Raw genomic sequence first — 16,544 nt, forward strand, 5'->3', positions numbered from 1 at the left:
TCAGATGAAATTCTGATAAAGAGAGGACTTGGAATGAGACTCAGCTCCTTCAGTTTATAAAAACAACACTGTCAATCTGCAGACTCAGTCATTGCTGGTAAGCGCCCAAAGTTTTGTGAATCTGATTGCTTGGCACTCACACTCAGCAAAGCACTCAGGACAAGTCCGCACCAGTTAGATATTGGCGTAGAGAATGTGCTTACCACTTTTCTTTGTGGTAATCCAATATAGAAAGCTTTGAGTGTTTGTTGATATTTGTCATTCTGGAGTTGAGTTCAGACATGTGGCGACACGTTTGGTTATCATTGGGAAGAACTGCAGGTCGAAATTTCAAAGAACAAAGAACAAAAACAGCCCTTTGGCCCAACGAGCCCGCGCCGCCCATTTTCACATTACCAGTCCCCCTCTCCACCCATGACCCTTGTCTATGCTTATGGCATTCCACAGTGAGGGAAACTAATTTAGGGACAATTTGTTACACCAATCAGCCTAATAGCACATCTTTGGGGTGTGGGAGGAAACCGGAGCACCCAGAGAAAACCCACGCAGACACGGGGAGAATGCGCAAACTCCCACAGAAACCGGCCCAAATCCATGTGTCTGCACAGCAAACAGTGATAGTCACTGAGCTGTCGTGTTGCCCAGTATCTGGTCCAGTTTAAGCACACACTAACGACATGAAGCACTAGGCCAATCTCGAACATTCAAGAGCAGCCCTCGTACGACCCATGGCGTGTATGCCCCTCGTTGGACAACAACACCACATCTGGAGGTTCCCCCCAAGTCATTCACCATCCTGTTTCAGAAATATATCACCGTTCCTTCACTGTCACTGGGTCTAAATCCTGGAACTCCCTCCCTAACAGCACTGTGGATGTATCTACACCTGAAGTGGTCCAAAAAGGGAGCTCACCACCACCTTCTGAGGGCAGTTAGGGATGGGCAATAAATGCTGGTCCAGACAGCCCATGTAGATTAATACTTAAAAAAAAGAGAAAGCTAGATACTAATATAACAATGGATAGTAAGAGTTTCTATAGATAGTTAAATAAGAATATAATTAACAAAGTGAGCATGGGAAAGTGTGTCTGAGAAATTGATAATGGAAAACAGAGCTATAGTGGATGAATTAAACAGGTATTTTGCATCTGTCTTCACTGTTCAGGATTCTAGTAATATCCCAGATACAGCTGTAAATAGGAAGCAGAAGGAAGGGAGACAGGAGCTACATGGAATTAAGCAAATTGTTGAGTCTGCAGGCTAACAAATCCCCAGGTCTGGGTGAACTTCAGCCTATGGTCTTGAAAGAAGTGGCTAATAAGACAGTTGATGCATTGGTTTTAATTTTCCAAAACTCCCTAGATTCAGGGAAGGCGCCACTGGATTGGAAAATAGCAAATGTAACTCCTTTATTCATAAAGGGAGTTGGCAGAAGATAGAGGGGAACCAGCGGATGTACTTTCCAGAACATAAGAACATAAGAAATAGGAGCAGGAGTAGGCCATCTAGCCCTTCAAGCCTGCCCCGCCATTCAATAAGATCATGGCTGATCTGTCGTGGCTCAGTTCCACATTCCCGCCCTCTCCCCATAACCCTTAATCCCCTCGCTTATCAAAAACACATCAACCCGCGTCTTAAATATATTTAGCGAGGCAGCCTCCACCACTTCAACGGGCAGAGAATTCCAGAGATTCACCACCCTTTGAGTGAAGAAGTTCCTCCTCAACTCCGTTCTAAACCGCCCCCCCTTTATCTTGAGGCTGTGCCCCCTAGTCCTACTGTCCTTTCTGAGCAGGAAGAGTCTCTCCACCTCTATCCTATCCATCCCATTCATCATCTTATATGCCTCAATGAGATCTCCCCTCATTCTTCTAAACTCTAATGAGTACAAGCCTAGTTTATTCAGCCTCTCCTCATAGCTCAACCCCCAACTCCGGTATCAGCCTAGTAAACCTCCTCTGCACTCCCTCCAAGGCCAAAATATCCTTGTGTAAGTGCGGCGACCAAAACTGCACACAGTACTCCAGCTGCGGCCTCACCAGTGCCCTGTACAGCTGTAGCAAGACCTCCCTACTTTTATATTCAATCCCCCTCGCTATGAAGGCCAGCATCCCATTCACCTTCCTGACCACCTGCTGCACCTGCAGGCTGGGTTTTTGCGACTCATGCACAAGGACCCCGAGGTCCCTCCGCACCATTGCATGCTGCAGTTTTTCGCCACGTAAGTAATAGTCCTTCCTACCATTATTCCTACCAAAGTGGACAACCTCACATTTGCCAACATTAAATTCCATTTGCCAGTTCCTGGCCCATTCGCCCAGCCTATCTAGATCCTTCTGCAGACTCTCCACACCCTCCGCACAATTTGCCTTTCCACCAATCTTGGTGTCATCAGCAAATTTCGACACCATACACTCGGTTCCCTCCTCCAGATCATCTATATAAATGGTAAATAGCTGAGGCCCCAGCACCGATCCCTGGGGCACTCCACTAGTCACCATCCGCCAATCCGAATAGCACCCATTAACCCCCACTCTCTGCCTCCTATTTGACAACCAATCCTCTATCCACGCTAACACCCTACCCCCAACTCCATGCCCCCTGACCTTCTGCAATAACCTCTTGTGAGGCACCTTGTCAAACGCCTTCTGAAAATCAAGAAAGACCACATCCACTGGCTCTCCTCTATCCACCGCCCTAGACACATCCTCATAGAACTCCAATAAATTTGTCAGACGCAACTTCCCCTTAACGAAACCGTGCTGCGTCTGCTCTATCAAACAATTCTCCTCAAGATGCCTCGCTATTTTCTCCTTGATCACGGATTCTAACATTTTTCCTACAACAGATATTAAACTAACCGGCCTATAATTCCCTGCCTTTTGCCTGCCACCCTTCTTAAACAACGGCGTAACATTAGCCGTTTTCCAATCTTCCGGCACTTCCCCGGAATCCAGCGACGTTTGGAAAATAATCACCAAGGCATCCACTATCACCTCCACCATTTCTTTCAGTACCCTTGGATGCATTCCATCCGGTCCTGGGGACTTGTCCACAATCAGTCCCTCCAGTCTGTCGAGCACCGCCTCTCTAGTAACAATAATGTCATTCAGGCCCTCCACTCCTACCATCTTTCCCTCGCTAACACCCGGCAAATTATTCACGTCCTCCTCCGTGAAGACCGAAACAAAATCTAGCAAATGGAGTTTAATGTGGACATTATAATGTGAAACTGTCCAATAAAGAATATGCTTAATATTTAAAGAGTGAGAGTTTACAGTACTTTGAGATGCAGATGGATCTGGGTGTCCTACTGCATGAATCACAAAAGGCGAGTAAACAGGTACAGCAAGTAATTAGGAAAGCTAATAGAATGTCATTGTTTATTGTGAGGGGAATGGATTATAAAAGTAGGGAGGTTATGTTTCAATTGTATCGGACATTGATGAGCTCATATCTGGGGTATTGTGTACAGTATTGGTCTCCGTATTGGTCTCCTTACATCTTTCCAGATGTAAATACATTAGAAACAATTCAGAGGTTTACTGAACTAATTCCAGTGGGCAGGTTGTCTTATGAGGAAAGGTTGGAGAGGTTAGGTTTGTATCCACTGGAGTTTAGATCAGTTAAGAAACCTTGAGGATCCTGAGAGTTACTGGCAGAGTGGATATGGAGAGGACGTTTTCTCCTCTTGGGGAATCTAGGACTGGGGGTCATTGTTTAAGAACAAGGATGAAAATGAGGAGAATGTCTTCCACAGAGGCCAGAAGTCTCTGGAACTCTCTTTCTGGAAAGGCTGTGGAAGCAAAGTCTTTGAATGTTTTTAAGGCAGAGCTGATAGATTCTTGATTAACAAGGGGGTGAAAGGTTATTGGGGAAAGGCAGGAATGTGGGGCTGAAAATACAGTCAGATCAGCGATGATCTTAGTGAATGGCAGAACAGACTGAATGGGCCGAGTGGCCTCCTCCTGCTCCTGATTTGTATGTTCACATACACACCAGCAGCACCCGCCCCCAAGACCAAAACCCCGCCCCCCGGACTAAACCCCGCCCCCAGGACTAAACCCCGCCCCCAGGACCAAAACCCCGCCCCCGAGACCAAAACCCCGCCCCCGAGACCAAAACCCCGCCCCCGAGACCAAAACCCCGCCCCCGAGACCAAAACCCCGCCCCCGAGACCAAAACCCCGCCCCCGAGACCAAAACCCCGCCCCCGAGACCAAAACCCCGCCCCCCGGACCAAAACCCCGCCCCAAGACTAAACCCCGCCCCCAAGAGCAAAACCCCGCCCCAAGACTAAACCCCGCCCCCCGGACTAAACCCCGCCCCCCGGACCAAAACCCCGCCCCAAGACTAAACCCCGCCCCCAAGGCCAAAACCCCGCCCCCGAGACCAAAACCCCGCCCCCGAGACCAAAACCACGCCCCCAAGAGCAAAACCCCGCCCTAAGACTAAACCCCGCCCCGAGACCGTAACCCCGCCCCCGAGACCAAAACCCCGCCCCCGAGACCAAAACCCCGCCCCCGAGACCAAAACCCCGCCCCCGAGACCAAAACCCCGCCCCCGAGACCAAAACCCCGCCCCCGAGACCAAAACCCCGCCCCCGAGACCAAAACCCCGCCCCCGAGACCAAAACCCCGCCCCCGAGACCAAAACCCCGCCCCCGAGACCAAAACCCCGCCCCCGAGACCAAAACCCCGCCCCCGAGACCAAAACCCCGCCCCCGAGACCAAAACCCCGCCCCCGAGACCAAAACCCCGCCCCCGAGACCAAAACCCCGCCCCCGAGACCAAAACCCCGCCCCCGAGACCAAAACCCCGCCCCCGAGACCAAAACCCCGCCCCCGAGACCAAAACCCCGCCCCCGAGACCAAAACCCCGCCCCCGAGACCAAAACCCCGCCCCCGAGACCAAAACCCCGCCCCCGAGACCAAAACCCCGCCCCCGAGACCAAAACCCCGCCCCCGAGACCAAAACCCCGCCCCCGAGACCAAAACCCCGCCCCCGAGACCAAAACCCCGCCCCCGAGACCAAAACCCCGCCCCCGAGACCAAAACCCCGCCCCCGAGACCAAAACCCCGCCCCCGAGACCAAAACCCCGCCCCCGAGACCAAAACCCCGCCCCCGAGACCAAAACCCCGCCCCCGAGACCAAAACCCCGCCCCCGAGACCAAAACCCCGCCCCCTAGACCAAAACCCCGCCCCCTAGACCAAAACCCCGCCCCCGAGACCAAAACCCCGCCCCCTAGACCAAAACCCCGCCCCCGAGACCAAAACCCCGCCCCCGAGACCAAAACCCCGCCCCCAGGCAAAAACCCCGCCCCAGGACCTTAAACCCCGCCCCAGGCCTAAAACCCCGCCCCCAAGACCTAAAACCCCGCCCCCAAGACCTAAAACCCCGCCCCCAAGACCTAAAACCCCGCCCCCAGGCCTAAAACCCTGCCTCCAGGCTGGGATTTTCCTGATTTTGTCCCTCACGGTTGGTCAGCGGCTGCAATATGAGGGCCATGGTAATAAGCTGCCAAGAGCTGGACACTGGGAGAAGGCTGGGAAGGTTTCTCCCGGCGGCGGGGACAATACTCCCTCGCCGTGCATCGCCGGATCGCTCTGTCCAACCCGGAGCCTTTATTGTGTTGCACCGGAAGTGGGGATGGGGACAGTTTATCCCAGGGCACCGGAAGTGTGTTTGAGTGTCGGGGGTATTGGGAGCTGGTGCTGAGGGGATGGTGAGTGGGGGGGTGGGGAATGGGGAGGGGGAGTGGGGGGGATTGTGGGGTGGGGGGTGTGTGTGGGGAGCGTGTCACAAACAAGGCTGACCCTGAGGCACACCACTAATCACCGGCTGCTATCCTGTGGGAGGAAACCCATGCAGACACGGGGAGAACGTGCAGACAGTGACCCGAGCTGGGAACTGAACCTGGGCCGCTGGTGTTATGATGCAGCGGTGCCAACCCTCTGTGTTGCCCTCAGAATTGGGCTAGGAGGGTGGTGATTGGCATGGTGCTGGATTGGGTGGTGACTCTCTGTTTCAGGTGCTGCAATGAAGTTACTGTGAAAATCCTCTAGTCGCCACACTCCAGGCACCTGTTTGGGTTAGACTGAGGGAGAATTTAGCATGGCGAATGCACCCTAACCAGCACGCCTTGGGACAATGAGACCATAAGACACAGGAGCAGAATTAGGCCACTCAGCCCATCGAGCCTGCTCCACCATTCAATCATGGCTGATTGAAGTTTAATGCGGAGAAATGTGAGGTAATTCACTTTGGTAGGAATAACAGATGTGTTGAGTATAGGGCTAACGGGAAGACTTTGAATAGAGTGGAGGAGCAGAGGGATCCAGGTGTATGTGTACATAGATCCCTGAAAGTTGGGAATCAAGTAGATAAGGTTGTTAAGAAGGCGTACGGTGTCTTGGCGTTTATTGGTAGGGGGATTGAATTTAGGAGTCGTAGCGTTATGTTGCAACTGTACACAACTCTGGTGTGGCCGCACTTGGAGTACTGTGTGCAGTTCTGGTCCCCACATTACAGGAAGGATGTGGAGGCTTTGGAGAGGGTGCAGAGGAGGTTTACCAGGATGTTGCCTGGTATGGAGGGGAGGTCCTATGAGGAGAGGCTGAGGGATTTGGGGTTGTTTTCGCTGGAAAGAAGGCGGCTAAGAGGGGATCTTATTGAAACGTATAAGATGATTAGAGGTTTAGATAGGGTGGACAGTGATAGCCTTTTTCCTCTGATGGAAAAATCTAGCACGAGGGGGCATGGCTTTAAACTAAGGGGGGGTAGTTATAGGACAGATGTCAGGGGTAGGTTCTTTACCCAGAGGGTGATGAGGGATTGGAATGCCCTGCCTGCTGCAGTTGTAAATGCGCCTAGTTTGGGGGCGTTTAAGAGGTCTGTGGACAGGTTTATGGACAAAAAGGGATTGGTTTAGGTTAGTGGGTCATTGTTGTTGTTTTTTTTTTTAACTGGTCGGTGCAACATCATGGGCCGAAGGGCCTGTTCTGCGCTGTAATGTTCTATGTTCTATGATATTTTTCTCATCCCCATTCTCCTGTCTTTTCCCCACAACCTCTGATCCCCTTATTAATCAAGAACCTATCTATCTCTGTCTTAAAGACACTCAATGACCCAGCCTCCACAGCCTCCTGCAGCAAAGAGTTCCACAGATTCCCCACTCTCCGGCTGAAGAAATTCCTCCTCGCTTCTGTTTTAAATGATTGTCCCTTTAGCTTGAGGTTGTGCCCTCTGGTTCTAGTTTTTCCTATTAGTGGAAACATCCTCTCCATGTCCACTCTCTCCTGTAAGTTTCAATAAGATCACCCCCTCATCCTTCTGAACTCCAATGAGTACAGACCCAGAGTCCTCAACCATTCCTCATACGACAAGCTCTTCATTCCAGGGATCATTCTTGTGAACCTCCTCTGGATCCTTTTCAGGGCAGCACATCCTTCCTTATAATATGAGGTCCAAAACTGCTCATAATACTCCAAATGGGGTCTGACCAGAGCCATATACAGCCCCAGAAGTTCATCCCTACTCTTGTATTCTAGCTCCTCGACATGAATGCTAACATTGCATGTGCCTTCCTGGCTGCTGACTCACTCTGCACATTAACCTTAAGAGAATCTTGAACAATAATTTCCAAGTCCCTTTGCGTTTCTGATTTCCTAATCTTTTTCCCATTTAGAAAATAGTCTATGCCTCCATTCCTGCTTCCAAATTGTATAACCTCATACTTTTCCACATTGTATTCCATCTGCCACTCCTTTGCCCACTCTCCTAACCTGTCCCAGTCCTTCTGCAGCCCCCCTGCTTCCTCAATACTACCTGTCCCTCTACATATCTTTGTATCATCTGCAGACTTAGCAACTGTGCCTTCAGTTCCTTCCTATAAATCGTTATTGTGAAAAGATGTGGTCCCAGCACTGACCCCTGAGACTCACCGGCTGCCATCCTGTGGGAGGAAACCCATGCAGACATGGGGAGAACGTGCAGACTCTGATCAGAGAGTGACCCAAGATGGGAATCAAACCTAGGTCCTTGGTGCTATGATGCAGCAGTGCTAACCACTTTGTTGCCGTTAGAATTGGGCTAGGAGGGCAGTGGTTGGCATGATGCTGAGTTGGGTGGTGACTCCCTCTCTCTCTGTTTCAGGCGCTAACCATCCGCACAGACCTCGGCGATATGAAGCTGGAATTGTTCTGTGAGAGGGCACCGCGGAGCTGTGAGGTTGGACTGCTTACTGGTGATTAGTGCTGGTTAATATTGCTAGATGGTAGTTTGGGCTGATTAGTACTATTTTGTGCTGGTGCCTGGCTTTCCAACTTGCCTGTGCCCTGCTGTTAATCCTGCTCTGTCTCTGCCATGATGCGTTTTCCAGGATTCCCCTCACCTCCCTGCACAGTAAGCAGTATAGGTGAGGGAGAGACAAAAGCAGTGGTAAGAGGGCGTTTTCCTAATCTCAGCACCCCAGGGCTCAATATTGTGGCCACTTTATAACATGGATTCAATACTGGTGAGGACAAAGAAAATTACAGCACAGGAATCGGCCCTTTAGCCCTCCAAATTTGCTGTGACCATTCTGACCAACTGAACTAAAACCCCCAACCCTTTGGGGACCACACCCCTCTATTCCCATCCTATTCATGTATTTGTTCAGATGCCTTTTAAAAGTTACAAACACCCCTTAAAAAGGGATGGGTCTGTCGCTGTATAACACTGGGGTACAGTACTGGTGGGGACGGGTCTGTCGCTGTATAACACTGGGGTACAGTACTGGTGGGGACGGGTCTGTCGCTGTATAACACTGGGGTACAGTACTGGTGGGGACGGGTCTGTCGCTGTATAACACTGGGGTACAGTACTGGTGGGGACGGGTCTGTCGCTGTATAACACTGGGGTACAGTACTGGTGGGGACGGGTCTGTCGCTGTATAACACTGGGGTACAGTACTGGTGGGGACGGGTCTGTCGCTGTATAACACTGGGGTACAGTACTGGTGGGGACGGGTCTGTCGCTGTATAACACTGGGGTACAGTACTGGTGGGGACGGGTCTGTCGCTGTATAACACTGGGGTACAGTACTGGTGGGGACGGGTCTGTCGCTGTATAACACTGGGGTACAGTACTGGTGGGGACGGGTCTGTCGCTGTATAACACTGGGGTACAGTACTGGTGGGGACGGGTCTGTCTCTGTATAACACTGGGGTACAGTACTGGTGGGGACGGGTCTGTCTCTGTATAACACTGGGGTACAGTACTGGTGGGGACGGGTCTGTCTCTGTATAACACTGGGGTACAGTACTGGTGGGGACGGGTCTGTCGCTGTATAACACTGGGGTACAGTACTGCAGTTCCACTTGTGCCATTTGTTTCTTTAATATTGTTTCTGATTCCCTCTTATCTGTAGAATTTCTTGGCACTGTGTGCTAGTGATTACTACAATGGCTGTCTATTCCATCGCAATATCAAAGGCTTCATTGTGCAGACTGGAGATCCCACAGGTAACTCTTTCCCCACCCACCGCCGCCATTGATGACCCTGGTTACAGCCAGCTGGGCTCGAAGCTTTGGAATACACCCCTACTTCTTTCTATCTCACTACCCAACTTTCCACCTTTGGAATACTTGTTAAAACCTCCCACTTTACCCCTTAAACTCCCTCCTACCCAATGCTGCTGGAAGCTCGATGACAGTAAAAGTACCATAAAAGCACAAATTGTTGTAATTCTGTTAACGGTGCTCCCTAAACACAGATTGTTGTTGTTGTGCTACTTGTCTGCTTTTTTTTCACTGTCGACAGGCACTGGCAAAGGAGGCTGCAGTATCTGGGGGAGGAGGTATGAAGATGAGATTAGTGAACATCTTAAGGTGACACTTCATATTCAAAATATCTTTGTTCCTCAGAATTTAATTCCCAGAGAGTGACAGTGAGGTCAGTGTGTGACCCCACCCGATAGGTGACGAGGAGGTTGGTGTGTGAACACCCCCCTCCCCCCCAGTGATTGATGGGGAGGTGGGTGTGGCCCCCCTGCCCCCCAGTGAGTGACGGGAAGGTCGGTGCGTGACCCTCCCCCAGTGAGTGACGGGGAGATCAGTGTGTGACCTCCGTCCCCCACCCCCCCCAGTGAGTGACAGGAAGGTCAGTCTGTGACCCCTCCCCCCCCCCCCCCAATTGAGTGATGGGAAGGTCAGCGTGTGACCCCCAGTGAGTGAGTGGGTGGTCGGTGTGTGCACACACCCCCTGGTCACTGAATGACGGAGAGGTCAGTGTGTGAGGGGGCCCCCCCGCCCCCAGGTGAGTGATGGGGAGGTCAGTGTGTGACAGTAATGTCAGTGTGACTGTCTGCGCCATCCCTGAGTGCCTCTGGTGTGTGTGACAGTGTTGCTGGTTTCTGATTCTGTTAACCCTCCTATCCTTGTCTTTTTCAGCACAATGTACGAGGGGTGGTTTCCATGGCAAACAGCGGTCCCAACAGCAATGGGTCACAGTTCTTCTTTACATACGGGAAGCAGCCTCAGCTGGACATGAAGTACACAGTGTTTGGCAAGTAGGTTCATTCATGTGACATTGTGCTGCAGGCAGTGTCCTCAGGACTTCCTGACCGGGGAGGGCTTTACATCCTTCAGCTGCTCCCAAAGCATTCTCTTTATAGAGAAATGTGCAGCCACAATAACATATACCTGCCTTACTCTAACACAGCTAATTTGTGGACATTAATTAATTTCAGTGATTAGAATCTGTTCCTCTTTATCATTAAACATTGGAAATAGTCTATCAGAGGCACCGCAGCACCATTCACTGGCAATGTGTGTAATCACAGTAAGAAGTCTGACAACACCAGGTTTAAGTCCAACCGATTTATTTGATAGTAGACTCACAAGCTTTCGAGGTTCCCCTCTTCGTCAGGTGAATGGAGAGTTCTGGCCTCAGACAGAGCATATAACAGCACAGACAGTTTACACAGACAGTAAACTGTGCTGTTATATGCTCTGCCTGAGGCCAGAACTCTTCATTCACTTCACGGAGAGGCAAACCTTGAAAGCTAGTGAGTTTACTATCAAATAAATCGGTTGGACTTAAACCTGGTGTTGTCAGACTTCTTACTGTGTTTACCCCAGTCCAATGCCAGCATCTCCACAATGTGTGTAATCACAGCGCGACACCTTTACATTCGCAGGGTTCACTCTGCACCTCCATATTCTCCACTGGCACCCACACCCTTTATAGCTGGTCTGAGTATTATCCAGTGAGGGATGTACCTGGACCACATATTATAGAGCATTGAGGCTATGGCAGTGCCCACCGGAAGCCTCATTTCTGTTTTTCACACAAATGCCTCTCTGAACTTTGTAAAGGAACAGAGTGCACAGCATTAATATCCAGGTGTGTGGCTGGAGGAGCTGTGTGTGTTCAGAACAGCTCACACATGGATCACGTGTCATTAGTGAACTGTAGATTCATGTAGATTTTGGGGCTGATAGTGGGAGTTCTGCGTGTAGTGACACTGAGCTCTGAATGAAGCTGAGTACCATAAAGAGGAGCTGCATTCACTGCTCACATCTGTTAGGTGTGAGCAATATCTGTAACAAATCCAGACCAGAACAGGAGGAGGCACTTCAGCTCCTAAAGCCTGCTGCATCATTCAATACCTGATCCATGACCTAACTCTATATTACTCCCTTCGTCCCACATCACTTAATGCTTTTAGATAATAAAATGTATCAATCTCAGATCAAGTATCAATTGCCATTAATGGAAGTGTTCCAAACTTCTACCACTCTCTGTGTGTGTGTGTGTGTGTGTGTGTGTGTGTGGAAATGGCTGTTATTTGGAGGCTATGTCCTCTAGGCCCTCGCCTGCCTTAATAGGTAGGAAACTTAATCGAACATTCTTCATTCTGCTAATTCCCAGAGAATACAACCCTTGTTTGTGTGAGACCAAAAGAGGAAATGCTGGAAAATTTCAGCAGGTCTGAGGGCATCTGTAAGGAGAGAAAAGAGCTGATGTTTCAAGTCTGGATCACCCTTTGTAAAGCTGATCATCTGGATGGATCATCTGGACTCGAAATGTCAGCTCTTTTCTGCCCTTACAGATGCTGCCAGACCTGCTGAGATTTTCCAGCATTTTCTGTTTTGGTTTCAGCTTCCAGCATCCGCAGTAATTTGTCTTTATTCTTGTTTGTGTGAGCTCTCCTCATAATCGCGCTCTCTCTTTCCCCAACCAGGGTCATCGATGGGCTAGAGACGCTCGATGAGTTAGAGAAGCTTCCAGTGAATGAGAAGACATTCCGACCATTGACCGACGTCCGTATCAAAGATATAGTTATTCACGCCAATCCGTTCGCACTCTGATCTCAGGCACCTGTAGGAGTGAGAGATCATTCCGCTGAGAATGAAGATCAGATTGGGAAGTAGAGGAAAAAGACAAGCCCAAGCTAATAATCCATCATTAGACCTCAGCATATCCCACAGCTCGAAGGAACAGGGCTCACCTGGGCTATGCAGAAGGCTACCTGTTACTTACTTGTGCTCTCTCTCCTCTCCCTTTCACTAGCTCTCCTCCTTTCTCTCCATGTCTCTCTACCTCTCATATTTGTCTCTATCTCTTTCTCCTCTATTTCCATCTCCCTTTCTGCATTTCACACTCTCCCATTTTTCTGCCAATTCCTCTCTCCCTGTTTCTACCCCTCATTCCCCCTCTCCTCTCTCTCTCTCGTGTGTGCCTCCATCTCAATCTCTCCCATCAATCATTCTCTCTCTTCTCTTTGTCCTGTACCCTCCCTGAGTTGTATTAAACTGGAAAATAGCTGGGAGTGTACACGCACAGTCCATGTTGGAGGAGAGAACACACAAATTCAGGCTTCAAGTTCAATCCTCAGTCAGAACACACCTGCTGATTCCCCCCAGTTCTGTTTTCCCCCACAACCCTTTACTACAGCTGGAGGAGCTGGTTTGTGCTGGTGTCAGATCACACACCTCCCCTGGATCTGATACTTTGACATGGCCTGGGGAACTGAGTCTATGTGGCCTTTTACACTGGGCGATGATGTTTGTAACTGGGGCATCAGTTATTTGATGTGTCTGATACAAAACATTCAGCCTGCAGCATATGTTTAAGGTGATTTATGGAATTTTCAAGTTGGACATTTTTGAGAATATTTTTATATGCAAGGTGAAATAAAATCCTAATTTCTGAGTGTTGCATTTGGGACAATGATTATATTAGCTGATGAAGGTACAAAAACTGATGCAGGGATGGGATTCAGGTTTATCATTGTCACATGTATCAGTATACAGTGGAAAGTATTTTCTTGCATGCTATACAAAGCATACCATTCATAGAGAAGGAAATGAGAGAGTGCAGAATGTAGTGTTACAGTCACAGCGAGGGTGTAGAGAAAGATCAACTTAACTCAAGGTAGGTCCGTTCAAAATTCTGACAGCAGCAGGGAAGAAGCTGTTCTTGAGACGGTCGGTACGTGACCTCAGACTTTTGTATCTTTTTCCTGGTGGGAGAGAGAATGTCCGGGATGCTTGGGGTCCTTAATTTTGCTGCTGCTTTTCTGAGGCTCCAATGAGCCCGCGCTGCCATTTTAACATTGAGTCCCCCCTCTCCACCCATGACCCTTGTCTATGCTGATGGCATTCCAGGTTGAGGGAAGGCTAATTTAGGGACAATTTATTACTTCCAATCAGCCTAACAGCACATCTTTGGGGTGTGGGAGGAAACCGGAGCACCCGGAGAAAACCCATGCAGGCACGGGCAGAATGCGCAAACTCCCACAGACACCGGCCCAAATCCATGTATCTGTACAGCAAACAGTGATAGTCACTGAGCTGTCGTGATGCCCAGCGTCTGGCCCAGTTTAAGCGTAAACTAACGACGTGAAGTACGAGGCTATTCACAAAACAACCAAGAGCAGCCCTCATACGACCCATTGCGTGTATGCCCCTCGTTGGACAAAATACTAGGGACCCAGCTTGGGTCACTGTCAATGGTGTTTGCACATTCTCCCCATGTCTGCGTGGGTTTTCTCTGGATGCTCATGTTTCCTCCCACATTCTGAAAGACGTGATTAGTTGGGTGCATTGACCCAAACAGGTGCTGGACTGTGGCGACCAGGGAAATTTCACTGTAACTTCATTGCAGTGTTAATGTAAGCCATACTTGCGACTAATAAATAAACTTTCCTTTGTTAAGGCACGCTGCTTGGCTTTTCTTTGGTGCTGGAATGATGGTTGTCTTCGTGAAGCAGATTTTCTATTGTCGTCATACTTTCAGTCGTGTCTGTGAATCTGCACAGTGTCCTGGATCTACTCAAGTTACAATTAAATAATGATCAGACATTGTTTGTGATGTGACCCTAACGAACAAAGAACAACACAGCACGGGAAACAGGCCCTTTGGCCCAACGAGCCCGCACCGCCATTTTAACATTGTGAGTCCCCTCTTCCACCCATGACCCTTGTCTACGCTTATGGCACTCCACATTGGAAACCAGATTGAGGGGAGACTAATTTAGGGACAATTTGTTACACCAATCAGCCTAAGAGCACATCTTTGGGGTGTGGGAGGAAACCGGAGCACCTGGAGAAAACCCACGCAGGCACGGGGAGAATGCGCAAACTCCCACAGACACTGGCCCAAATCCATGTATCTGCACAGCAAACAGTGATAGTCACTGAGCTGTTCTGTCGCCCAGCGTCAGGTCCAGTTTAAGCACACACTAACGACATGAAGTACTAGGCTACTCTTAAAACATCCAAGAGCAGCCCTCGTACGACCATCGCGGGTATGCCCCTCGGAGAACAAGGTGGACCAAAGCACCTGTGGATTAAAAGAGAAAAACATCAATAACATGCACATCCTTACACAAACATTCAAGGGAATCCCCAGAAGCTCAAATGTAAAACAAGTGAGCCAGAAAATATGTTGGAAGGTCCATAGGAATCAATTGATTCCCAGGAACATCCCAATGCTAATGAACCTTATTTAAAACAGTCTCCGATATCCCTCCATCTCCATCCTGCTCATGTGCCTATCTAAATATCCCTTAAACAACTCCAGTGTGCCTGCCTCCACCACTTTACTTGGCAGTGCATTCCATACCCCCACGACCCTCTGTGTGAAAAACCTCCCTCTAACATCTGAATTATACCTCGCCCCGCTCACCCTGAGCCCATGGCCTCTCGTAATGTGCGTTTCCAATCTAGGAAAAAGCTTACCACTGTTTACTCTATCTACACCCTTCATAATCTTATATACCTCTATTAGATCCCCTCCTCAGTCTCCGTTTTACAAGGGAAAACAGCCCCAATTTGCTCAATCTTTCCTCATAACCCAGTCCTTCCATACCAGGCAGCATCCTGGTAAACCACCTCTGCGCTCTCTCCAGGGTCTCTACATCTTTCCGGTAGTAAAGCAACCAGAACTGGACGCAGTACTCCAAATGCGGCCTAACCAACGTTCTATACAACTGCAACATTAGACTCCAGCTCTTGTACTCTATACCCCTTCCTATAAAGGCTAGCATACCATTAGTCCCCAGATTGGCTCAGTTCAGAGATGAACTGGGACAGACATCGCAATTCTCACTGTGCCCTCACTGGTTCCCAATTTAATGAATATTAAATGTTCCTTCTACCAGCTTGAACTTGTGGCTGTAATTCAATCTACAGGAACACTCCAGAGGAATGCTTTCTGCCTATTCAGTAGCCTATATCTCTCTGTACCATCAACCCTCAGACCCTGAGGAATGTCTATACTGTGGGATGCTGTTCACTAACTGAGTCAGGTTAGGAATGAGGCTTGGGGATAGGAGTCAATGTTAAAGAGCCCCAAACAGTGTGAGACAGAAACAGGGACAGGTACCAGGGCTTCAGATGATGTTGGGAGGATAACAAATAATTCACTTGGGTTTTAGTTATTTGATTTATTATTGTCACATGTATTAACATACAGTGAAAAGTATTGTTTCTTGCACGCCAAACAGATAAAACATACTGTTCATAGAGAAGGAAATGAGCGAGTGCAGAATGTAGCGTTACAGTCATAGCGCGGGTGTAGAGAAAGATCAACTTAATGCGAAGTAGGTCCATACAAAAGTCTGACAGCAGCAGGGAAGAAGCTGTTCTTGAGTCGGTTGGTACGTGACCTCAGACTTTTGTATCTTTTTCCTAATGGAAGAAGGTGGAAGAGAGAATGTCCGGGGTGTGTGGGGTCCTTAATTATGCTGGCCGCTTTTCCGAGGTAGCGGGAAATGTAGACAGTGTTAATGGATGGGAGGCTGGTTTGCGTGATGGATTGGGCTACATTCATGACCTTTTGTAGTTTCTTGCAGTCTTGGGCAGAGCAGGAGCCATACCAAGCTGTGATACAACCAGAAAGAGTGCTTTCTACGGTGCATCTGTAAAAGTTGGTAAGAGTTGTAGCTGACATGCCAGATTTCCTTAGTCTTCTGAGAAAGTAGAGGCATTGGTGGGTTTTCTTAACTATAGTGTCAGCATGGGGGGGACCAGAACAGGTTGTTGGTGATCTGGACAC

The 16,544-nt window shown here is 49.3% G+C and overlaps 1 protein-coding gene across 1 annotated transcript; it reads left to right on the forward strand.

Annotated features, from left to right (window-relative positions):
- Nucleotides 1-5,524: 5,524 nt before the first annotated feature.
- Nucleotides 5,525-13,196, forward strand: ppil3 (peptidylprolyl isomerase (cyclophilin)-like 3). Its single transcript, XM_080212299.1, has 6 exons — nt 5,525-5,724; nt 8,154-8,228; nt 9,409-9,502; nt 9,801-9,868; nt 10,430-10,548; nt 12,226-13,196. Exons 1-6 carry the CDS (start codon nt 5,722-5,724, stop codon nt 12,350-12,352), a joined length of 486 nt encoding a protein of 161 aa, XP_080068425.1. The 5' UTR covers nt 5,525-5,721; the 3' UTR covers nt 12,353-13,196.
- The last annotated feature ends 3,348 nt before the right edge of the window (nt 13,197-16,544 follow it).

The sequence above is a fragment of the Carcharhinus amblyrhynchos genome, chromosome 25, assembly GCF_965287045.1.
Source record: "Carcharhinus amblyrhynchos chromosome 25, sCarAmb.v2.hapA, whole genome shotgun sequence".
Taxonomy (NCBI): domain Eukaryota; kingdom Metazoa; phylum Chordata; class Chondrichthyes; order Carcharhiniformes; family Carcharhinidae; genus Carcharhinus; species Carcharhinus amblyrhynchos.

What these genes read in the sequence shown, in the direction of transcription:
- ppil3 (XM_080212299.1), top strand. An exon ending in AGATTAGTGAACATCTTAAG is followed by an intron (nt 9,869 to 10,429) that starts GTGACACTTCAT and finishes TGTCTTTTTCAG; the next exon opens with CACAATGTACGAGGGGTGGT. An exon ending in AAGTACACAGTGTTTGGCAA is followed by an intron (nt 10,549 to 12,225) that starts GTAGGTTCATTC and finishes TTCCCCAACCAG; the next exon opens with GGTCATCGATGGGCTAGAGA.